This window comes from Prunus avium, chromosome 1 (genome assembly GCF_965620075.1).
Source record: "Prunus avium chromosome 1, drPruAviu1.hap1.1, whole genome shotgun sequence".
NCBI lineage: Eukaryota > Viridiplantae > Streptophyta > Magnoliopsida > Rosales > Rosaceae > Prunus > Prunus avium.
Genome location: NC_142284.1, coordinates 17,966,347 through 17,990,105, shown reverse-complemented (window position 1 = coordinate 17,990,105; position 23,759 = coordinate 17,966,347). Strand labels below are relative to the sequence as shown.

Below are 23,759 nucleotides of genomic sequence, written 5' to 3'. Positions count from 1 at the left end.
TAATTAACACACAAACACAATCCAACATCAACCAAATAGGTTTGGGAGATCAAAGAGAGATAAAAGAGAGTTTTCAAGAGTGAAACACTTTCATCTTTCAAAGTGGTTTAGATTGAAACCAATCTTGAGAATCTTGCACTAGCATCCATGTATTCTCAAGATACTTCTTCTCATCTCAAGGTCCAATTGGTGTGGAGACTTAGAGGCCATATACTTTTGTGGCTCACATGGAGGAGAAAGATCAAGGAGCAAAGATCAAAGATCAAAGAGGAGATCAACAAAGAGGAAATCATCAAGAGAAGACCAAACACAAATTGGTTCATATAATTGCTTCAAGGGTAATTAGATCTTATCATTTCTCTTGAATTTTCCATTTATGAAAAACATATCAATGTTCATGGCTTAAGATACTTGGAAGAAGTTTTGTTTTTGAATTTAAACAACCACTATAGACTTCCGTTGCGATTAATTTGATTAAATGCATGTTTAATATTCAAATGAACTTCGAAAAAATGTTTTGAACTTCCAACAAGGGGCTGCTGGGAGAACGAATTCCAAGTGCAAGCATCCAAAGAAACCAAGGGGTATTGGCATATAGGAGAGGATGCTATCTCTTAGACCAGCAGGCGCTCCCATTTCCTTTCCGTCATCAGATTTGGCTATGAAAAGAGGAGGAAAGAAGAGAAAGAAAATGAGTGAAAATGGAAGCTCCCCTCTGAAGTAGCCGCCGGAAGAAGCCTGGAGCTCCCAAAAATCTCTGATTTTGTGGGATTGGGCAGAGCTGACTTTGCCACCATGAAGTAAGTCAAGAAAGAGGAGAAGAAAGGAAGAGGAAAGCTTAGCTAGATTGGGAAGAAACCATTAAGGTTTCTTGGAGAAGAACAAACCCCAGCAACTATAAATAGGGCCCCTTCTACCCAACACAACACAACCCACAACCTTCAGAGAGCAAGCTTTCTCTCTCACTTGCAAACTCAGCCATTTTCGTGCTATCCTTGCCCATTTTCCCTTATTTCCCCTGTTTTGGCAGATTGACAGAAGCTTTGACAGAGTCACTGTCAAGCTGCCGGAAGCTACAAAAATCACCCAAAACTCTCCACCAATCCTCCTTAGAACCTTTCTTCCCTTCCATTAGAACCTCTGACCTTCATAGGAACCCACAGCTCTCTCTCTCTCTCTCTCTCTCTCTCTCTCTCTCTCTCTCTCTCTCTCTCTCTCTCTCCTAAAGTGCTAAACCCCTGATAATTTTGCTCCCATGCCACATGCCTTCATGCCAAGCCCAAAAGTTTATCTGTAAGCATGAAGAAATTATCTGTAAGTTGCTGTCATTTTAGTTGGTGAAGGTAACCAAAATACTTCCTAAGGCCTTGCTGCCCTTTTGAAGCATTTTGGGGCTTAATTTTCGAACTCAGACAAAGGGGACAATTTCATCAGCCCAGCCCACTTGCTGCCGGAAGAAAATGCCCCTACAAACGGTTATTTCAATTTCGATTTTGATGATTTTTTACAGCTACACTCCTTGACCCCATATGAATACAATGAACTAATTCGATCGTCAATTTAAAATATATATTTTCTAACAAAAACCCAATCCGAACTACAATATTATATTTTTCTAACAAAAATCCTTTCCGAACTAAAATAATAAATTTAAACCTACTTAATAAATATATATACCGTTTAATTTCTTATGTGTTATGCATACAAAATAAATAAAATAATAATAAATTGGTTTAGGCGACGAAATATTTGGATTACATCATGCAAAGATTTTAAAAAATAAATTTTTTATTTTATTTAATTTTGTAAAGACTTTGTGCGACAAATCTAACTTGGTCGCTAAATACTTTGTGCAACGAAGTGTAGTCTTTCGTCGAGCAAAGTCATGCAAAGATTTTTAAAAATAATTTTTTTTTTATATTTATTTTTGTAAAGACTTTGCGTGACGAAACACACTTGGTCGCTAAAGACTTTGTGCAACAAAGTTTAGTGTTTCGTCGCGCAAAGTCATGCAAAGATTTTAAAAAATAATTTGTTTATTTGATTTATTTTTGTAAAGACTTTGCGTGACGAATCTAACTTGGTCGCTAAATACTTTGTGCAATGAAGTTTAGTGTTTCGTCGCGCAAAGTCATGCAAAGATTTTAAAAAATAAATTTTTTTATTTTTTTTATTTTTGTAAAGACTTTGTGCAACGAAGTTTATTTTCGTCGCGCAAAGTAACTTTGAGTGACGATGTTTTGTCGTTGTGCAAAGGTTTGTCGTGCAAAATGACTTTGTGCGACGATGTGTGTTTTGTTGCACAAAATTTAGTCGCGTAAGACTTTGAGCGACGAATTCTGTTTCGTCACGCAAAAGTTGGTCGCGCAAGTGTTTTTTTTTACTGGTGTATATTTCTATTCTTCTCACAAGGATGTATTTATGGTGATACAAAATACAAGCCTATCCAGGAAGTAATTACAACAAGGAAAAAGGAAATCAATACAATCCCGGTCAAACCGGTATTCCTATAATTACAATCAATTATAATAAAAGCAATTATATATAATTCCTATTGTGATTCAGTGATTCACGCCAACACTGGATTCCAAGTCCAAAACCATAAAATATTACAAGAAATATTTTCTTCACTATGACTAGAAAGACATTGGTGGTTGTACATCCAAAGAACAGCTCGTGCCACTATCCATACAAGACCCGGTTGATGAAAGAGAAGCAATATACCACGGGTCGGTTATTTGGCTTCGATCATATTCTACCTCTGCAAAATTTTGTTGCGCATCAGAAGCTTTAATTGACAATTGAATTCCCTCCAATTCTACTGCCACTTCTTTCATAGTAGGACGGTTTCTTCCATTCAAATTCAAGCATGCTTTTGCAAGATTAGCAACGGCCACAATCTGGTCTTTTTCACCATCCTTCATAACTTGAGCATCAACAATATCAAACAAACTATTTTCCTCCATGGACATAAGGAAATAAGATGCTAGGCTTCTACTTTCTTGTGGCCTCATGAATGAAACTGGTTTTTGTCCAGTCAAGAGCTCAGCAAGGACGACTCCAAAACTATAAACATCACTCTTCTCTGTAAATTGGCAAGATTGGAAGTATTCTGGGTCCAGATAACCAAATGTTCCACGTACGAGTGTTGTAAGGTGCGTTTGGTCAATGGAAATTGATCTTGAAGTCCCAAAGTCTGCTACTTTGGCTCTGTATTTTTCATCCAAGAGTATGTTAGAAGACTTGACGTCCCGGTGGTAAATTGGAAAGGCAGCTGCTGAATGTAAGTAGGAAAGTGCTCCGGCAACTTCGATTGAAATTCGCAATCTCATTTCCCATGTTAGAGGGAAATCCTCATTCTTGTGATGAATATATTCAAAAAGTGTTCCGTTGAGTATGAATTCATAAACCAAAAGGGGAACTTCGGTCTCCAAACAGCAACCCAAAAGCTTAACCACATTCCTATGACAGATTTGTGAGAGAATGACAATTTCATTAATGAACTGTCCAACTTGACCTCCCTCAACTATTTTAGACTTCTTGACAGCAACTATTCTTCCATCCGCCAACATTCCTTTATAAACTGTACCTTGGCCTCCCTGACCAATAACTCTGTCTGCATTAAAATGGTCCGTGGCTTTCTCTAGCTCCTTGCAATTGAACAACTTAACCTTCTCAACATTGAGTTCACCAGAAGATAATTGTTGCTCCAACATTAAACCACCATTTTGTTTAAAGAACTTCTCTTTCCGTTTAATATTTTTCCTTTTCTTTATGCCTTTGTGCGACCACCATGAGCCAATCATTAGAAACAACAGTCCAAGAACACTGCTGGGAACTGTATAGCTCAATAAAACAAGAAACCATACATAACTTTGTCAAGAAGATGTTGTTTCATAATTTTATTTTTTTTAATTAAGTCATCAATAATCAAAGGATTAGTGCAGGGACATACCTATAATGGCTAGATTAGCCCGTGATGATCGCTGATCAGGCAATTGACAGAAAAACTTCCCAGGATAATTTATACAAATGCCAGAACCACATCTATTGGGGTGGTCTGGATCCTCACATTCATTGATGTCTGATATTTATTTGACAAATGGAAAGTAAAGGTTTCAATAGATGGTATGAAAAATATAATAATAATAATAATGAATTATAAGTTAATTTTATACAATTCAACTCATCATTTCGCCATGCAAAGGGTTGCCATGCAAATTGTGCTTGAAGACATTAATATTCTTGTATATATACTAAAAGTGGCGAAAGTATTAAGAAATCAGTATAATAAAAAATAAAAAATTAAATTATATCAAAGGTATGATCAATGACATTCATGGATTTGCGTACAGTTTGGATAATGGTAGATAGAGGTTTACCTTGGCATCCATGAAGAAGATAAGGGTTTCCATGGTAGCCCTTTGAGCAGAAACATTGGCCGCTGCTGCAATCCGTGCTGTTATCATCTCTCCAATTATTTGTTCCATATATATCAAACTTCGTATAATTAACTACGTACCATTCCAGCACTACAGGAACGTAGTCCATTTCACCAATGGCGGAAATATTTGTTGAATTTGATGTAAACCAATCATTGTCTACAAGGAACGCATACTTGCATGCCTTTTGACCGTCAGCATTTAATACTGCTCCAAAACTAGTATTGAAGGAACTGAGACATGAAGGAAGGGTGGTCTGGCAGCAATTCATCCCGCTGCAGCTTTTCGTTTGAAGAACGCTAGTACTATAAGAATCACATATGGACAAGCAGCCACCAATTGTGGAACCGTGCAAGGATGTCATCAATGCAATTCCTCCACAGCTCATTGAAGTGAATTTGTTTTTCCGGGAGAACAGAAAGGGGCTTCCTTCCAAGTTTGCCGTCTGGCGCCCTGCTGGCTTGTTACTGCAATTGGAGAAGGTAATAGGGCTTGCCACCTTTAGTGTGCCTTCAACAGAAATTTCCAGCACCTCCAAACGAGTAACGTTCAAGAAAGCTTTCGGTGGGCTGGCTGAGTTGTCACATATTATTTGGAACCAGTCATCAAGGTAGCAGCCAGCTTCAATTCCAAAAGGATATGGGATTTGAGTGACTGATCCGCATTGCGATGAACAATTAGGCTTTCCCAATGGTGCTTCCGATGCTACTGCAGTCATATACCACAAGAATAGAGTAATTTGGACAATGTCCATTGTTCTGCAGCTACTTCTTCCTCTCATTAGTTATCACTCTCGATTCTCTATCTTCTTGACGATAAAACACTACAAATTGAAAGCAAAAAAGAAATTAAAAGCAGGAAAGATGCAGAGGTAGTTATTTTTTACCTTCTTCAGGGCAGTATTTAATGCCAATATTGATTTGATGACTTTTACAAGTCAAGTCCACTCAAGATTACATTTTTTCAAACTTTCCTTTGATCATTTTACTATTGTACACATCCTTCAAGTAATTTTTTTTATCTTTTTTCTATCTTCAACAAGGTAATTAAGTCTAGAAGACCGCATTGCATCAGGTGCTAGTCTCACAAGAATTTGAAATTGTGCAAACGTATAGATTAATCCAAAAAAATATTTGTCCGCCTCCAAAGGTACAGTTAATGAGGAAAGCTCTTCCACAGTTCCGCTGTCCAATTTCCAAATACACATGTTGATGTAGTGCAGGAAGGAAATAGTTTGGTTTTTAAGTGAGGACTATTGTTATCATTTCACTTGTGTGGAAGCAGCCAAATTGGACCAATTAATATATAACAAGATCCACTCTATACATTTTCCCATTGCATGTATTTAGTATAAAGATGAGACAATATGACAAGGGGCTTATTACTCTGCACCTAAGGTTCTAGGTTCGATTCCTCCCTCTCCCAATATCACTCGTACAATAAAGAAAGGAAGAAGGAAGGAGAGGATGAGATGATACAGGTCGATGGTGAAGCCAGAGACTTTCCATATAGTCAAGCCAGTGGGATTGCATTGTTATGACGGTGAGTGCTATAACACCAACCTTTAGTTAAATTATTTGAAGAGGGAAAAAGAAGCACCACATACTTTGTTCCGAAGTGTATTGGTAATCATACCCGCCATCACTTTTTTCAGGCCACATGAGGTAGTGCTTTGAACATTTTTAGTAAAATCAACATTCTCAATTTATATATTGGAGAAGCACTTTGAACATTTTGAGTAATGAACACTCTCAATTTATTTATTGGAGAAGGGCCTTATGTAGTATGAATAAGATATATATATGTTTACTGCGATTTGAAAGATAATAGTGGTTGTACACCTGATCCATAGCCAACTTTGTTGACGAAGAAATAAGGTCCCCCCAAGTAGCATCAGCCATTTCATGAGTTCGGCTCGCATACCCGAAGTCCCTAAACCATACTCAACGTCATCAAAATTATTACTATGGTTTATCACTTTTACTAAGGTCCTTATGGTTTCAATTTGCTCATTTTTGTCCCTGTGGTTTTTATTTGAAGTCATTCAAGGACAATCCTCAATTTCTGTCAAAAAAATTTAAGTTCCGTTACTTGTGGAGAGGCAATTTGGTACACAGATTATTAAAATAGTTTTTCTATTTAAAACCCGCACTTCTCTTTGTTCACCCCATATTTTAAGTTCACCCAAACTTCTAATTCAAATTTACTCAATTTCTAAGAGCACCCACTATCTTCCCAAACTACCCCTAAATACACACCCAACTGGAAAAAAAAAATTAAAAAAAACTCATCAACCCCACACCCCCCACTATCTCGCTCTTGACTACTCTAATAGGGTGTAGAGGAGTTTGTGTTTTTCTAAAACTTAATATGAAGAGTGGTGAGGTGTGTGGGGTGTATATATCTATTAGGGTTAAGTATTAAGTTGGATGACCTTTTTTGTCTTTTTACTCAATAATAAAACTTAAAAGCTTAATGAATTAAGTATTGGGGTGAACAAAGAAAAGTGTGAGGTTTAAATAGAAAAACTCTTATTAAAAAGTTCATTCATTTTAAAAATAAAAAATTTAAATTTAAATTTTCAAAGAATTCGCCTTAAAATAAAAATAAAACCACTATGTATTGTTAAAATTAATTATTTTAATTTGAAAACTAATTTTTCAAAAATTTATATTTGTATTTTTTTTTTTAAGGAATGAATTTTTTAATAATTTGTGGACCGAATTCCCCTCCACAGTAATGGAAGTTTAAAATTTTGACAGAAATTAAGAATTGTCCTTGAATTGCTTCAAATTGAAACTACTAGGACAAAAATAACCAAATTGAAACCAAAGGGACCTTAGTGGTAAAAATGATAAATCACAGGGGCCAAAAGTGACTTTTTGCTTTAAATTATAGTTACCACTTTCTAGTTAAATATATATGATTTTTTTTAAAAAAAATAAAATTTCTCATGCTGAAGATGTAGTATTTTCTTGTCATGATTTTTATTATGTTTATAGAGAATAGATAATTAAACAATAATGCTAGGGACACCAAATTTGTGCACCAAATTTGAGCCCCAAATGATGTGGCATGTGTCATGTCATATATATTTTATTAACCAATTCCAACTTGGATTTTGATTTTATTTATTTTAGGAAGAGAATTAGTTCCAAAAAAATAAAAATTGCTAGCCCTAAACCATCAATTTGCTGTTGTATCCTTCCACAATGTTTGTTGCTCACCACCACCAAGTCACACGCTGATGAATCCAAATAGTTGCCCATTTTCTACTCCGAAGCCCAAAATGACTCTCTTTAGTAGACAATCAGCAAATCACTGCAAAAATCAGAAGCATCCTAAGAAAATTGTAGGTGATACTTTTCTACAATTGTGCTATACTTTCTAAGAAAAATAAAAATAGAAAACATGAGGAGAGAAGAAGGAGAAGAAAGAGCAGCAAACTTGGTGGGAAGGATTTTTTCTTAATTAAGTTTTAAAATTTTGAATTTTATTCCTAAAGTAAACAAATGAAATCATAATTCAAGTTAGATTTGATTAATTAAATATGTATGACATGGCACATGCCACATCATTTGGGACTCAAATTTGGTGAGCATATGCATCCGAGAATTTATGTAAAGCAAGTGTGTCAAAAACAAAAAAACAATGTGTACGTATCCAATAAAATGTACAAATGACCGGTCGCGAAGATAAAACCTACAACTCTGCGTTTGAGGGGTTTCACTAAAGCTTGGGCTAGTAATGAAACAAAAGTCCTTCCTTGTAAACTGTATGAGACGACCAGCAAACATAAAATCTACAACTCTCTTAGAAAACAGTAAGGAGTTGTGTTTAAATAGGAATACTGACACTTGTTGGAGCATTTGGTGTAATTCCTTCGTCGATAAAGACCATTGGCATTCTGGACATGCAGTCATTTGATAATGAATGAGGAACTCCTTGTCCAATTCCACCTTCTTTTTCTTGGCATGCTTTTCTTTACTTTAATTTGTTGGCTACTTGAGAAAAACATTCATTTATATATTTTATTTGTGCTTGTATACTCTTTTGACAATGTTATCATATCCGGGGCGTTATTGAGAAAAAACATTTGTATCACTTTTGTAAAAGCGAAATTTATGGTCATTATTTTTACGAATTTTGATGTGTTTATAGAAGTTGTGGATGCTCAAGAAAGCCCGTTTACTAACACGTTTAGTTTTTTATTTTTTATTTTCTCTTATACAAGCGGTATTGAACGTAGGATCTCGGTGCATGTATAACTCCTCTTAACCACTTAAGCTACAAATCCCTTGATTTTTTTTTTTCACTTTTAGCTAAAGATAAAAGGGGAACTAATGGGGAATGTATGAGGAATGTAGTAAGAAGGAAAGAGGTAGGGAAGGAGTGAGGAATGAGAGAGGTGAAGGAAAGAATGCATTAAATAAAAACTTGAGAATGCAAGTTAGGGAATTTTTTTTAGTACAAGCGATAGTCTAAACTACAAGACGGAAGGGGGTCGAACTAGGGCTTGACTTGCAGACCAAGTGCCTCAGGTACCCCCATGACACCTTGGCAGTGCATGTGTAAGAAAAACCCATCCTCCTTCCTACAGAAAGTTTCAAGGAGATGAAAGAAAAAAGTATGATGAACTTGTCAGTGTAGTTAGAAGTGATTGTTTTGACCCGTAAGTGATCAAATAGTAAGTTTGTACTTGATTGCAACAAAAAGTTTATTATATGAACATGACTGATAAAATTGAAATTACATATATACAACTGATACAAAAAATGTTGGAAAAATGGCTCACCTAAAAGGATACAAAGTTTTTTTTGGCGCTCAAAGGATGATTTTGAATCTGCCTAAAAGCGACCGGTCGCTGGACATTTGCGACCGGTCGTTTTGAAGCAGATTCGAAGTCTGGAAGCAAAACTGAAGAGCGACCGGTCGCTAGTTCTTTGCGACCGGTCGCAGGCACACGAGCGACCGGTCGCTGGACATTTGCGACCGGTCGCTTAGAAGCAGATTCAAAGTATGGAGGGAAAAATTCTGGCGACCGGTCGCCCATTCCTGACGACCGGTCGCTCCAGTCGTGCTGTGATGCTTTGCTTACGTATTTTCAACTGTCTTTTCAATGGCTATCGCTTTCCACGAGTTTGCAGGTGCTTAATGGATCACTTCTGAGGTAAAAGAGGGTTGACTACCTGCTGGATAGTTGGGAGAGCACTCATGGCTAATTGGTTATCCTATTTTGATTAATCTCCTCTCCATTTTCTGGTTTAATGGAGGTGGCTGAGTGGGATTGTATTACCTACCTAATCTGACCCTTAGTCTAAGTGGTGACTAAAAGGAAAGAACGTGGAGGACAATCAGATATCCTATCTCTTGTCCATTGGCTTGTGTAGGTAATGGGATGAAGTAAGATAACACAAGGGAGAAAGAATGTTGAACAAATGTAGTGGCAAAAGCTGGAAACTTGTCAGAGTTTTCTTGTGAGAGCTTTGTTCAGAAAAACCAAGGGGAGAGCAAGAGAGTTCTCTAAGTGTATCAAGGTGTTGAGCAAGGGTGTGAGAGAAACAGATTGTGAGGGTAGTGTTCTAAGGGGGTTTCCTTTGTAAACCAAAGTTGTAACCTATCTTCATTAGTGAAATTTCTCAAGGTGATCACCAAAGAGGATGTAGGCAATTTGTTGAACCTCTATAAACACTTGTGTCATTTGTGCTTGGTTAATTTCTGTGTGTGTGTGTAAGACTCATCCATCATTGAGTTCTTTGTCTAAAGTCCATCAACAACAAGATCTTTAAGGGCAGTGAGTTAGTCATTTTAATTCACAACAAAAAAATCAACCAAAATGTAGACAGAATGTGTCATTTTTCAACAACAAAAAAACTAAAGGAAAGCAGATGTGCTCCCACTCTGCGACCGAGTTCGAATCCCTCTTCCCTAGTTTAGATTAGATTAAAATAGAATATCGCTTTTATAAAATAAAAAAAACAGAAGGAAAAGAAACGGACGCACCTGACACCTTAACCCTTGGATCTCATCCAACGGCGGTGTGTTAATTTTTTCTCCCTCTCCTATTTCTTTCGCCGCATTGTTGAAGTTTTTCACCTCTTTGTTGAAAGGAGATTTTGACTTCAGATCTCATGGGCGATAGTATTGATTAATCAAAATAAAATATAAAAGTTCTTCCATCACTTCTCTCCGACAACATAGTCAAGCTTCTCAGGTACCTATTTATTTCTACAGATTTTAGGTTTCTTCTTTGGTTTTGCTCTTCAGTGAGCCACTCTGCAAGGAAACAATTATTTTTCTTCCCTCTTTGCTCCAAATATAATACAAATTACAAAATGCAGACAAGTATATCCACTCTAAGTTTGCCCTCATTTTGCTGCTTATATATGTGTTTGTTGGTTATATTTACTAACTAAACACTTATGACAAAATCATGTGTGTTTTGGTATAAGATCTTGAAACTGGATTTTTGAAATTTCAAGCATAAGCTGATCTACATCTTATTAATATTTGAAAAACATGAATTCTCCTCTTGCCGGAAAATTCATTCATGTTTACGTTAATAAAAAAGTGACTCATTGGATTTCTTTTCCTTGTGAAGTGAAACTAAAATTCTTATTTGAGTCCATGAAATGGTTTAAGTTTTGGTAGCAATGACATGGCTTTGTTTCCTTCTTGATGACTTTGTCTTCTAACTTATTTCTTTACACTCTTATTCAGGATGGTATCCACGAGACGGAAGAATTCCATGTACATCCCTGACGTAGTCTTGATCGACATCCTACTAAGACTACCCGTAAAGTCCCTCATTCGGTTTATGACTGTATGCAAGTCATGGAGAAATATATGATCGGACGCTTGAGCTTTATTGCTGAACATCTTAATAGGAATCTCAACAATCATGCTCATACTTTTCTAGTGGCCCTCCACAACAATGGAGGCACAGGAGACACTGGCTACTCTCTTCTCTCCAATGAAACATTTGAGGTGTGCGTTATTGTTCAACATCGAAGCCGAAAACCTTTCGAGATCTACGGTTCCAGCAATGGCTTGCTTTGTCTGTCATATGAAAAATTGAACATGAACAATCCTATATGGATATATAACCCATCACTTAAGAAACGTGTGACCCTACCAAGGACCAGCTTGTCATGGCAGCTCCTTCCAGGGAGCAGCATGTCGTGGCGGCCTTTATTCGGATATGGCATGACTCTTGCGTTCGGGTTCCACCTGGGTGTGAATGATTACAAGGTGGTAAGGAAGGTATCAATTGATGTAGAGGAGCTTCTCTCTGCAGTGGAGATTTATAGTTTAAGCACAAAGTATTGGAAGACGGTTGATGTAATTCCTCCTTTGATAAAGAGCATGAAGTGGGTTTGTGGATATGGAATGTGTAATGGAGTAGCATATTGGACTATGTCAAAACAAAAGGATTATCTTGTGTCTTTAGACGCCGGGAACGAGGTATTTCAAGAAATCCAGCTACCGGAGGGTATTGCCGGTGGGATTAAATCTGTTGAGGAGTACAAAGAATCAATTTGCTTGTTGCGACTCAACAAGGATGGGCAAGAGGAGCATATTAACATATGGATTCTCCAAGAAAAGTATTTTAAAAAGTTGGTCACTGTTGGTTTTCCCAGAATGAGTCTTACCCCATTGGGATTTAGAATGAAAAATGAACTTCTTCTCGAGCTTCATGAACAAGATAGTAAAGGATCTAATCTGGCTATGTATAATCTTGAGTCCAAGCAGCTCACTCAAACTGGAATTAGGTTGGTGAAAAATTACTATGATGCCTATTATGTGGCTACTTACGTTGAAAGTTTAGTCTTACTCATGGATTAAAACTATATGTGTAAACGTTATGATATATTGTTGTTCATTCATATATCTTACATCTTACATCATTACTTTATTATTTATGTACAGAAATCCAATAAATACCCACAAGAATGCAATTTTTGGCTTCTAATGAATTTTTTCCCAAAATAATTAGAATTTGTTAATGTATGAATTTTGATTAATTCTTTTGGCTTCCCTTGACAATTTTGTAATAGGACTTTTATATGTATTTATCAAGCTCAAGGTTAGATTAAGAATAGCATCTCTAAGTGTTCTTAACTCTCATCTATCCTATGGAGGTTCAAGCAATTTGACAAAGGTAAATCATGCATTGCATATCATGCATTAAAACTGTTTTCATAAATGATGACTAGTCATCCTTGCTCTGTAGGATTTCCAGCTGGTTAACCATCTGTTTTGTCCTATTCTCTTTTCTCTCTCTACTGCCATATGTCAGTCTGACCTAAGGGATTCTTTTGTCTGTAAAGGCAAGTGAATTCCTCATTTTGGAAGCCGTCTCTTTAGTGTGGAAGTTTTGGAAAGATTGGCTTGCCATCTTTCTCTTCTTCTTCCTAAAGAGTGAACCACATATTTCATCTATGAGTTTTTCTAATTGATTTCTTTTTGAAAACCTGCTTTTGAAATATGAATCTGCATCTAGCTATTTAAATCGTTCTCTCATATAGATCTAGGTCAGATTCAAGACTGATTTCTTCAAGAGTATGGTTTCTTGAAGAAATTGGTCATTCTTCCTTGAATCCAAAGTTTGGTTTCGGTTTGAGTTGGAGCTTGCAAGCTAGTGTCATGGGATGATCGAGCTGGGGAAGGAGCTGCCATTGCCATGAAGAACTAAGCTTCAAGCTTTGCTAAGTTGGAGAAGAAGATTGCACAAAGGAGGTAAAGCTCATCTTCCTAAATAGATCTAGGTTTTGCTTGAGCTTGCTTGTATTCCTTTGTAAGAATCTTTTTCTACTTAGTGGATTGCCTAGTCGGTTGATGACTCCCAGTTTTTCCCAATGGTGGGTTTCTGGTTAAACAAAATCTGTTTTGCATATCTGTAAATTTTTCTGGGTTTGTGTTCTTGGTGGTTGACTAGTCATCTATATCTGTTGTTTGCTGTTTACTTGATAATGATGACTTCACACACTTTCACCATAGTTGTTGCTAGCACAGGGGATGCCTAGATTGATGGGTCCTTTTGAGTGCTTAGGTTGTCACTAGTAATCTTCTAGGGCTACAGGTACTTTGTGGCATGCTCTGTGTGTCCTCTTGATTGTTGAGTTGTTGTGTCTTGTTTGTTTAGTTAAATTTACCCCTCGTCACCTAAGTATCAATTTAAATTGGTATCAGAGCTTTAGATCTTAACACAAATAGAGAGATCCTAGGATTTGTTTTGGTGTTTAGGTGTACTCACTATGGAAAGGGATCGAGTTGCTGGATCTTGCAACTCTCCACCTTATTTTGATGGAAATAACTATGCTGCATGGAGAGAAAAATTTGAGATATTTCTTGATGCTCTTGATGAGTATGCAAGTGTGTATCTCACATAAGAGTGGATTGCTCCGGTCAAGACTATTGAGGGTGAAGTTGTGCCCAAGCCTAGGTCTGAATGGACTGAAGCAGAGGTGTTTGCTGCATATGCAAACAAGAAGGCCAGAAATGCCTTAGTTACAGCCTTGTCCAGCACACAGTTTGCACATATACAACACATCCCTAATGCTAAACGGGCTTGGGATAAACTAAGGGTGGTTCATGAAGGGGATGACCAAGTTAGAACCCTAAAACTTCATATGGTGCTTGCACAATTTGAAGAACTTAGGATGTCTGAAACTGAGTCTATTTCTGAGTTCTATGGGAGAGTGGAAATGATCACAAATGAAGCCATGAGTCTTTGTCAACCTATTCAAGAGCTTCTTGTTGTTCAGAAAATTCTTCGTGTTCTACCATCTAGATTTAGAGCAAAGAAAACTGCAATCATGGAGGTCCAAAACTTAAATGAAATTAAGCTTGGCAAGCTTGTAGGAAAATTAAAAACCTATGAGATGGAGTTGAATATGGAAGAAAATGACACTAAAGAATCAAAAAGTGTTGCACTTCATGGAGTGCATGTTTCCTCTCTGAAAGGTGGTGAAAAATCCTCAGATTTTGAGGATGAAATGGCCTTGTTTGTCAAAAAATTTAGGAGAATTCTTAAGGATAAGGGAAAGTTTGCTAGAGATGGTAGCTCTGGTAGTGAGAGATAGTTTAGACCATCAACTGATCGGTCTAATGAGAGGAACAAGGATGTCAAACCTTTCACTAAAGACTTTAGAAAATCTGTCAAGTGCTTCACATGTGGAGGCATTGGTCACTATGCTGCTGACTGTGCAAACAATTAGAAAAAATACTCCAAAGGAAAGGACAAGGCCATGAAAGTGAGCTGGAGTGAGAGTGAAAGTGAAGTGTCTCAAGAGGATTCATCTTCCTCTGATGATGAAGACCAACAAGTTGCCTTCATTGCCTCTGTGCAACCTGTGTCTGATGATTCTGATTTTGAGTCTGATGACCTATCATACGAGTCATTAGGAAGAAAATATGATTGCTTGTTCAAAGAGACTTTTTCCTTGAAAGAAGAGAGTCTCAAACTTGAGGCCAATAACCAAGAACTTCAACATGACCTTCTCATCTTAAAAGAAACCAAAAAGGAGTTGAGTGACAAATTTGAGTCTCTAGAAAAAGAAATTGTTGCACTTGTGTCAATTAGGAGTAATCTTGAAAATCAAGTTAATGTGCTCAAGGAGAGTAACATTGGGTTCCAGAACTCAAACAAACAACTCCTAGGTGAATTGAATGAAGCCAAAAGTAAGGTTATATCTATGACCATTGGTGCCACAAAAATTGACAAAATGTTGAATATGGGAAAACTTCATGGGGACAAAGGCGGTCTTGGATTTAATCATTTTGATTCTAAGTCTTCCAGCTCTACCACTAAGTTTGTCAAGTCAAAAACTCCAGCCATTGCACCTCTTGATGTTCAGCAGGTAGTCAAAAAACCTAAGTTTGTTCCAACTTGTCACAGGTGCGGGTTGACTGGTCATATTAGACCAGTCTGTCATATGTACAAAAAGGATAAGACCAGAAAACTGTCTTCAAAATCTAAAAGGAATCCCAGATCTTTGCAAGATCAAGTTGATCATTTGCTAAATGAAGTCACTAAGATTGCCAAACTTGTCTCCCTTAAAATAAGTTCACCCATTGTTCCTAGGTCTACTTGGATTACAAAAGGTCATGCTAAATGTCTTGTTGTGCTAAATGCTTTTGCTGCTTCAAACATCAATTCTTGGTACTTTGATAGTGGTTGTTCCAAACACATGTCTGGTGATAGGAGTGTTTTCTCATCTCTCAGCCCTTTTGATGGAGGCACTGTGACTTTTGGTGGAGGTCACAAGTCTCAAGTTGGGGGGAAAGGTACTGTTTGTATCCCTGGTTTACCCGAGCTTAAGAATGTTAGATTTGTTGAGGGTCTCACATCCAATCTCATTAGTGTAAGTCAGCTGTGTGATGATGGAATAGTAGAAGTTAGATACTCCAAGCATGGCTGCAAAATCATTGGAAAAGGTGGCAATGAGATTGTGAGTGTGTCAAGGTCTAGGGACAATTGTTATTGCATTGATGGTGTCAATGATGCAAAAGAAGTAGTTTGCAACAAGGTTGTGAATGAAACAAGTGTCTTGTGGCATCAAAGACTTGGACATGTGTGAATTTTAGAGACTTGCATAAATTGTCCAAGAGAGAGTTAGTGAGTGGTCTACCAAAGCTTGACAAATCTGATCAGCATGTTTGTGAAGGATGTCAAATGGGTAAGCAAGTTAGAGTGTCACACAAAAAGGTCAAACACATTCAAACACATGTAAGTCTTGAACTTGTTCATATGGACCTTGTTGGTCCTATCCAAACCTTGTCCCTTGGTGGAAAGAAATATATTCTGGTCATGGTTGATGATTTCGCTAGGTTCACTTGGGTCTCATTCTTACGTGAGAAATCTGAAACCTTTCAAAGGTTTAAGTCTGTTTGTCATCTTTTGTAAAAAGAGAAAATGACTAGTCATCTGCCACTTGTTAGAATTAGAACAGATCATGGAACTGAATTTGAGAATTCTCAGTTTCTTAAATTTTGTGAAGAGATGGGAATTAAACATGAGTTCTCTGCCCCTATTACACCTCAGCAAAATGGTGTTGTGGAGAGAAAGAATAGGGTTCTTGTCGAGATGGCTAGGGTGATGCTAAATAGCAAAAATCTTGCTAAACATTTTTGGGCTGAAGCTGTCAATACAGCTTGTTACATCTCAAACAGGGTGTTTTTGAGGTCTGGTACCAAACAAACTCCCTATGAGATTTGGAAAGGAAAGAAGCCTAATGCGTCATACTTTAGAGTCTTTGGTAGCACATGTTATATTTTGAGAGATAGGGAGCATCTTGCTAAGTTTGATTCTAAGTGTGATAAGGGAATATTTCTAGGGTATTCCACTTCCAGCCAAGCCTATAGAGTGTACAATTGTAAAACAAGAACCATTATTGAATCCATAAATGTCAATATTGATGATTTTGCTGCCTCTACAGAGATGGCTTTAGATGAGGATGGTCTTCTTCCTCCTCCTCTTGAGCATGACCCTCCAGGTCTGGATCTTGTGGTTGACCTGTCAACTTTTGGAAGTTCTGTCCCCATTGCCCTGTCAACCCCTTCAACTTCTAGTTCCATCTCATCTGTCCAGGCTGACAACTCCCATGCTGATCATAGTCCTCTCACTCAAACTGAGAGTGTCATTATTGGCCCTCTTAATGAAGGAGTGAGAACTAAGAAACAACTAGCTCAAGAGATTAGCCATGTGTGTTATGTCTCAAAGGAAGAGCCTAAAAATGTGAAAGAGGCCTTGCATCATGGTGAATGATTTCTTGCAATGCAGGAAGAATTAAATCAATTTGTGAGAAATGATGTTTGGTACCTTGTTCCTAGACCAGTTAACACAAATGTCATAGGCACTAAGTGGATTTTCAAAAATAAAACTGATGAACAAGGTAGTGTGGTAAGAAACAAGGCTAGATTGGTTGCTCAAGGATACACTCAAATGGAAGGCATTGATTTTGATGAAACTTTTGCCCCTGTTGCAAGATTAGAATCTGTTAGATTACTTCTTGCCATTGCTTGTCACTTGAAATTCAAACTTTATCAAATGGATGTCAAAACTGCTTTTTTGAATGGTATTTTAAATGAAGAGGTCTATGTTGAGAAACCAAAGGGTTTTGAAGATCCACATCATCCAAATGATGTGTTTCGTTTAAAAAAGGCACTCTATGGTTTGAAACAAGCTCCTAGAGCATGGTATGAGAGGTTATCCTCTCATCTTCTAGGAAATGGATATGTTAGGGGGTCGGTTGACAAAACCTTGTTTGTCAAAAGATTTAAAAAGGATGTCTTGATTGCTCAAGTGTATGTTGATGATATTGTGGTTGGGTCTACCTCAGATTTGCATGTTCCAGAGTTTATTCATGTCATGACTAGTGAATTTGAAATGAGTCTTGTGGGTGAGCTTAACTACTTCTTAGGTCTTCAAATCAAACAAAGCCATGATGGGATCTTTGTTTCTCAATCTAAATATGCAAAAAATCTTGTGAAAAAATTTGGTTTGGAGGGTGCAAAATCTGCAAGAACTCCAATGAGCACTAGTGCTAAAATTCATAAGGACTTGCTTAGTAAAAATGTGAATCAAACTCTCTATAGAAGCATGATAGGAAGTCTTCTCTACTTGACTACTAGTAGACCAGACATTTCTTATAGTGTTGGTGTGTGTGCTAGATTTCAGAGTGATCCAAAAGAGTCTCACTTGTTTGCTGTTAAGAGAATCATAAAATATGTGAGTGGGACTGTTGAGTTTGGGTTGTGGTATACCTATGACACTTGTGTCAATCTTGTTGGGTATAGTGATGCCGATTGGGCAGGTTGTAGTGATGATAGGAAGAGCACTTCCGGAGGGGTCTTTTATGTAGGCAACAACCTTGTTGCTTGGCATAGCAAAAAACAGAACTCTGTCTCCCTATCCATTGTTGAAGCAGAGTATGTTGCAGCTGGGAGTTGCTGCACTCAACTTCTTTGGATGAGACAAATGTTGGATGACTATGGTCTTGCTCAATCATGCTTTCTAATCTATTGTGACAACATGAGTGCCATAGATATCTCTAAAAATCCTGTTCAACACTCTAGAAAAAAGCATATAGACATAAGGCATCATTTTATTAGAGAGCTTATGGAAGACAAAATTTTAACCTTAGAGTTTGTTCCTTCTGAGAAACAACTTGCAGATATAGTCACCAAGGCCTTGGACTTTCAGAAACATGTCACACTCCGACAGTCCATTGGCCTTTGCTCAATTGATTGATTAGCATGTCTGTTTCCTTGTCTTCAGCACATTTCAATTTACCAAACAACATGTGTTTTAATGAATATGTCATGGTTTCATATCTCTCCTCTCTGATAGTGTGAAGTTTGACTGCTTCTTGTGCTTTCCAGATTTGTGCACAACCCCTTTTTCTTGTTTAGAGCTTTTAGTTGACACTTACCTTGTGCTATCTTATCCTCTTGGTGAGCCGAGTGTCTATGATTATCTTTTGGCCTATCATTGTTATTGTCTCTTAGCTTGTCTCACTCTCTTAGCCAATCTATTCAGAAATTTCACATAAAAATAAATTTAAAAAAAAAAGGGGGAAGTGTGACCAATGTTGTCACGTCCCGGATCGACTCCGCCATAGCACGATATTGTCCGATTTGGGCCCCCCCTCTATGGCCCTCACGGTTTTGTTTCTGGAAGCTCACTACCAACTTCCCAGTGGGTCACCATCCTGGGATTGCTCTGGCCCCCAACTCGCTTAACTTCGGAGTTCCTACGACTCTGAAGCCAGTGAGCTCCCAAAAGGCCTCGTGCTAGATTGATGCGGGCATATACATATAAGGCACATCAACCTCCTTTCCGTTGGTCAAAGTGGGATCTTACAATCCACCCCCCTTAAGGGCCCAACGTCCTCGTCGGCACACTTGCACCACACGGTAGAGTGGCTCTGATACCAAATTGTCACGTCCCGGATCGACTCCGCCGTAGCACGATATTGTCCGCTTTGGGCCCCCCCTCTCTGGCCCTCACGGTTTTGTTTATGGGAGCTCACTACCAACTTCCCAGTGGGTCACCTATCCTGGGATTGCTCTGGCCCCCAACTCACTTAACTTCGGAGTTCCTACGACTCCGAAGCCAGTGAGCTCCCAAAAGGCCTCGTGCTAGATTGATGCGGGCATGTACATATAAGGCACATCAACCCCCTCTCCGTTGGTCAAAGTGGGATCTTACAAATGTAGTCACGGCTCTAGGAAGGTATAAGGTGTTATGTTTGAAGCATCTAGAGCAAAGAGCCGTAAAATTGGGCCTTTCAAGCACTTATGTCTGGGATGTGCAAGTGAATCAAAATAAATCTTACAATATTTTTTCATTAGAGAGTGATGTTACTTGCCTTTTGAGCCTACTCTGATCATGTCTTAACTTTTCATTGTATACTTGTCTCTCCAAGAGAGATATGATATCATCTTGTGTGTCCCTTAGCTCTGAACCCCCTATTCCAAAATGTGCCCTGTCTCTGAGCATTAGCTGCATTTCATTCTCTCTCTCTCAGAGCTGTTTGCTTATGTTCCTTGCTTATGATTTTTATGTTTCTTCTATTTTGTTCTCACTCATGTGCTTGAAGACTTGGCCTAGGATATTTTGCTGATGCATCTTTGATCACCTGAGTTATTTGCTAGTTCATGCTTGTGTTTTTTGACCAAAAACATGTCTTTCACAGGGTCGATTCTAAATATGGTGCTTGTCATGATATTGCTTTCGTTGACTAGTCATCTGTGCTTCTGGTTGCCTAGTCATCTGGTTGTGTTGGGTTGGACGCTTTTCCTGATATTGCATTGGTTGACTAGTCATCATCCTTGTGGTTGACCAGTCATCAGTTTTTAATTTTTTTTTCCTACCCGGTACGACCCTTTCGTTTTTAGCGGTTATTTTTTTTTGTTTTCAGCGGTTTCTTCTTTGTTCCTTGTTTTTGTTTTTGAGCGGTTCTTTTTTCATTTGGGTCAGTTTTTGTCTTTTCCTTTTTAGGTCTTTTTCCCTCTCGTTTCTTGCACTTCCTTTTCAGTTTCTCTTTCAGCCGCTAAAATCAGAAACGAATCCCTGTTGAGTACTCAAGTCTTCTTCTTCTTCTTCTTCTTTTTCTGTCAGTTAGTCTTTTTCAGCCCCTATTCTCAGAATCCAACCTTTTTGGGTTCACGCCTCTTTCATCTGTTGCCTTCTTCCCTGTCGCCTTCTTCTCTGCCCTTTTTCCTTTGGGTTTTCAATTTTTTTTGTTTTCAATCTCTGTTTTCGTACTTCTCTTCTAGCGTACCATGTCTTCTTCGAAACCCCTCCTCTCTTACAAGCGTCGCTCCAAATCAAAATCCACTAACAGAGTGGATTCATTCCTTCTGTTCCTAGGGTTCCTAGGACCCGTTCTTCTTCCACCACTCCTGTTGAGGAATCCTCTCCATTTTTGTCCCCTGAGGCTGCCTCCTTCTTTGAAGATGTTGTCTCTAAGAGGAAATTCGTGCCTGAGAGGTCTTACCAGTTTGAAGCTCTCCCCTTGGCTGCTCAAGAATCTGCCACTCAGATTTTTGAGCATTATCATCTTCACTCACTCAATGCTCTCTCTGGTAAGTTTAACTCCTCTGTAGTTAGGGAATTTTAGTCTAATTTTCCTGCTGATCCCAAAGGGTCCAACTTTCAGGTTGTTGTTAGGTCTGTGCCTATTATTCTGAAATCGTCTGTAATCAATCGGTTTTTAGGTTTTCGGTCTTTCCCTGGTTTTAGTTCTGAAAAATTTGCTGCTGTTTCTTCTGAGTATACTATTGAATTGTTTAAAGCCATGGCTTATCCTGATCAGTCTATGCCTCTGACCTCTAAGGGCCTTCCTATTAAGTCGTATATGTCCCCTTTCTACAAGTTCCTTTGGGATTTTATTAGGCATAATGTTCTCCCTACTGGAAACAATTCGAATCCCACCTTAGCTGCCTGTCAACTCATGATATCTATGGTGAATCATGATAAAATTCCCTTTGGGGATATTCTTTATCATGCTATTCTTGGCAAAACTATAGGTCATGGTACGAAACACAAGGGAACTCTTGTCTTCCCATGTCTTATCCAGCTTATATGTGAGCGTCATAAGGTGTCCTTTCTTGACTTTGATCAGTGGACTCCTCCCATTGCTCCGTTTGGCAAGGCCTCCCTTACCCTTAGCCAGAAGGTTTCAAGCTCCTTTCTCACCTCTGTCTCATCCGATTCCGCAAATGCCTCTCTCAGAGCTGAGCTTGCTGCCAGGCTGAGGACTCTGACGCTTCTACTGAATCTGATGAGTCTGCTGATTCTCTAGTCTTTTAGCTAGAGGTTTGATTAGGTTGTATCCTAGATAGGGGGAGTCTTTTTGGACAGTTTGGATGGTTTAATTTGTTATCACATTGTGGGGATCATGTGATCTTGGAGGGGAGTCTATTTTGGGCAGATTGGAAGTCTTTGTTTGTAATTACATTGTGGTTCTTTTCTTTGTTTCTGTTATGGATAGTCTGTGCATCTTGTTAGGGGGAGTTGTTGTTGTCTTGTTTTGAACAGCAGTAATGTGATTTGTAATCAATCTATGCTTTGTGTTCAAATCAGATTTTCTGCCCTATGTTTATTTCCTCTATTTGCTGTTTTATTTCCTTGCCTTTTTGCTCTTTCCTTATCACCAAGGGGGAGAACACTCTCAACCCCCTTATTGCACATATTGCATATTGCTTAAAATTTAAAATTCTGAGATATAATATGCTTGTCCTGTGCTGGAAGTTTGGTTACTGTTTTTGCAGGTACTTCATTTAATCATCTTCTTAGGTTTGGTTTTGGGTTGAGTGTTCATGAGAGAGTGTGTTGTCAAGGAAAGCCAAAAAGGACTTTTGATTAATTCTTTTGGCTTCCCTTGACAATTTTGTAATAGGACTTTTATATGTATTTATCAAGCTCAAGGTTAGATTAAGAATAGCATCTCTAAGTGTTCTTAACTCTCATCTATCCTATGGAGGTTCAAGCAATTTGACAAAGGTAAATCATGCATTGCATATCATGCATTAAAACTGTTTTCATAAATGATGACTAGTCATCCTTGCTCTGTAGGATTTCCAGCTGGTTAACCATCTGTTTTGTCCTATTCTCTTTTCTCTCTCTGTTGCCATATGTCAGTCTGACCTAAGGGATTCTTTTGTCTGTAAAGGCAAGTGAATTCCTCATTTTGGAAGCCGTCTCTTTAGTGTGGAAGTTTTGGAAAGATTGGCTTGCCATCTTTCTCTTCTTCTTCCTAAAGAGTGAACCACATATTTCATCTATGAGTTTTTCTAATTGATTTCTTTTTGAAAAACTGCTTTTGAAATATGAATATGCATCTAGCTATTTAAATCGTTCTCTCACATAGATCTAGGTCAGATTCAAGACTGATTTCTTCAAGAGTATGGTTTCTTGAAGAAATTGGTCATTCTCCCTTGAATCCAAAGTTTGTTTTCGGTTTGAGTTGGAGCTTGCAAGCTAGTGCCATGGGATGATCGAGCTGGAGAAGGAGCTGCCATTGCCATGAAGAACTAAGCTTCAAGCTTTGCTAAGTTGGAGAAGAAGATTGCACAAAGGAGGTAAAGCTCATCTTCCTAAATAGATCTAGGTTTTGCTTGAGCTTGCTTGTATTCCTTTGTAAGAATCTTTTTCTACTTAGTGGATTGCCTAGTCGGTTGATGACTCCCAGTTTTTCCCAATGGTGGGTTTCTGGGTAAACAAAATCTGTTTTGCATATCTGTAAATTTTTCTGGGTTTGTGTTCTTGGTGGTTGACTAGTCATCTATATCTGCTGTTTGCTATTTACTTGATAATGATGACTTCACACACTTTCACCATAGTTGTTGCTAGCACAGGGGATGCCTAGATTGATGGGTCCTTCTGAGTGCCTAGGTTGTCACTAGTAATCTTCTAGGGCTGCAGGTCCTTTGTGGCATGCTCTGTGTGTCCTCTTGATTGTTGAGTTGTTGTGTCTTGTTTGTTTAGTTAAATTTACCCCTCGTCACCTAAGTATCAATTTCAGAATTATCTCCAAATGAAATGCTGAAAGATCCACAATCAGCTAAGCCTCCATTGTTCGTCCCTCCTGAAGGTTTCTAGGTAATGTCGGAAAAAAAAAAAAAATACCCTTCTCAATCAGTACAACTATTTAGTCCAGCAGCACTAGATAAGGTTTCGAATCTAAATTCATGGATGGGATTTTGTGTATCTATGGAATATGTATAGAGCTTCATTTTAAAATTTCTTATCAATCAGAAGTCAAGTCAACTGAAAACTTGCAACGAACTTGTGTCACGACTTGATTC

At 38.1% G+C, this 23,759-nt stretch overlaps 2 protein-coding genes across 4 annotated transcripts; one reads left to right on the top strand and one right to left on the bottom strand.

Annotated features, from left to right (window-relative positions):
* Positions 1 to 2,636: 2,636 nt before the first annotated feature.
* On the bottom strand, positions 2,637 to 5,223 carry LOC110746053 (wall-associated receptor kinase-like 22). 3 transcript variants are annotated; one of them, XM_021946249.2, is made up of 3 exons: positions 4,383 to 5,223; positions 3,956 to 4,084; positions 2,637 to 3,838 (listed from the first exon to the last, which is right to left on the bottom strand). In XM_021946249.2, the coding sequence occupies exons 1-3, from the start codon at positions 5,221 to 5,223 to the stop codon at positions 2,637 to 2,639; spliced, it is 2,172 nt and encodes a 723-aa protein (XP_021801941.2). The 3 variants fall into 3 exon arrangements, with proteins under 3 accessions (XP_021801941.2, XP_088103253.1, XP_088103254.1); XM_088247127.1 differs by having other exon boundaries at positions 2,637 to 3,828; positions 3,946 to 4,084; positions 4,383 to 5,196; XM_088247128.1 differs by having other exon boundaries at positions 2,637 to 3,828; positions 3,952 to 4,084; positions 4,383 to 5,196.
* A 6,053-nt stretch (positions 5,224 to 11,276) lies between these two features.
* Positions 11,277 to 12,287, top strand: LOC110746056 (F-box protein CPR1-like). The gene has a single exon (XM_021946251.2). The coding sequence runs from the start codon at positions 11,277 to 11,279 to the stop codon at positions 12,285 to 12,287; it is 1,011 nt and encodes a 336-aa protein (XP_021801943.2).
* The last annotated feature ends 11,472 nt before the right edge of the window (positions 12,288 to 23,759 follow it).

Bases quoted from the DNA above. Each gene is read 5' to 3' on its own strand.
- LOC110746056 (XM_021946251.2), top strand. From the start codon at position 11,277: ATGGAGAAATATATGATCGGACGCTTGAGCTTTATTGCTGAACATCTT.
- LOC110746053 (XM_021946249.2), bottom strand. From the start codon at position 5,223: ATGAGAGGAAGAAGTAGCTGCAGAACAATGGACATTGTCCAAATTACT. The intron at 4,085-4,382 runs GTAAACCTCTAT...AATAAATATCAG, and splicing joins TCTTCTTCATGGATGCCAAG to ACATCAATGAATGTGAGGAT. The intron at 3,839-3,955 runs GTATGTCCCTGC...TGAGCTATACAG, and splicing joins GGCTAATCTAGCCATTATAG to TTCCCAGCAGTGTTCTTGGA.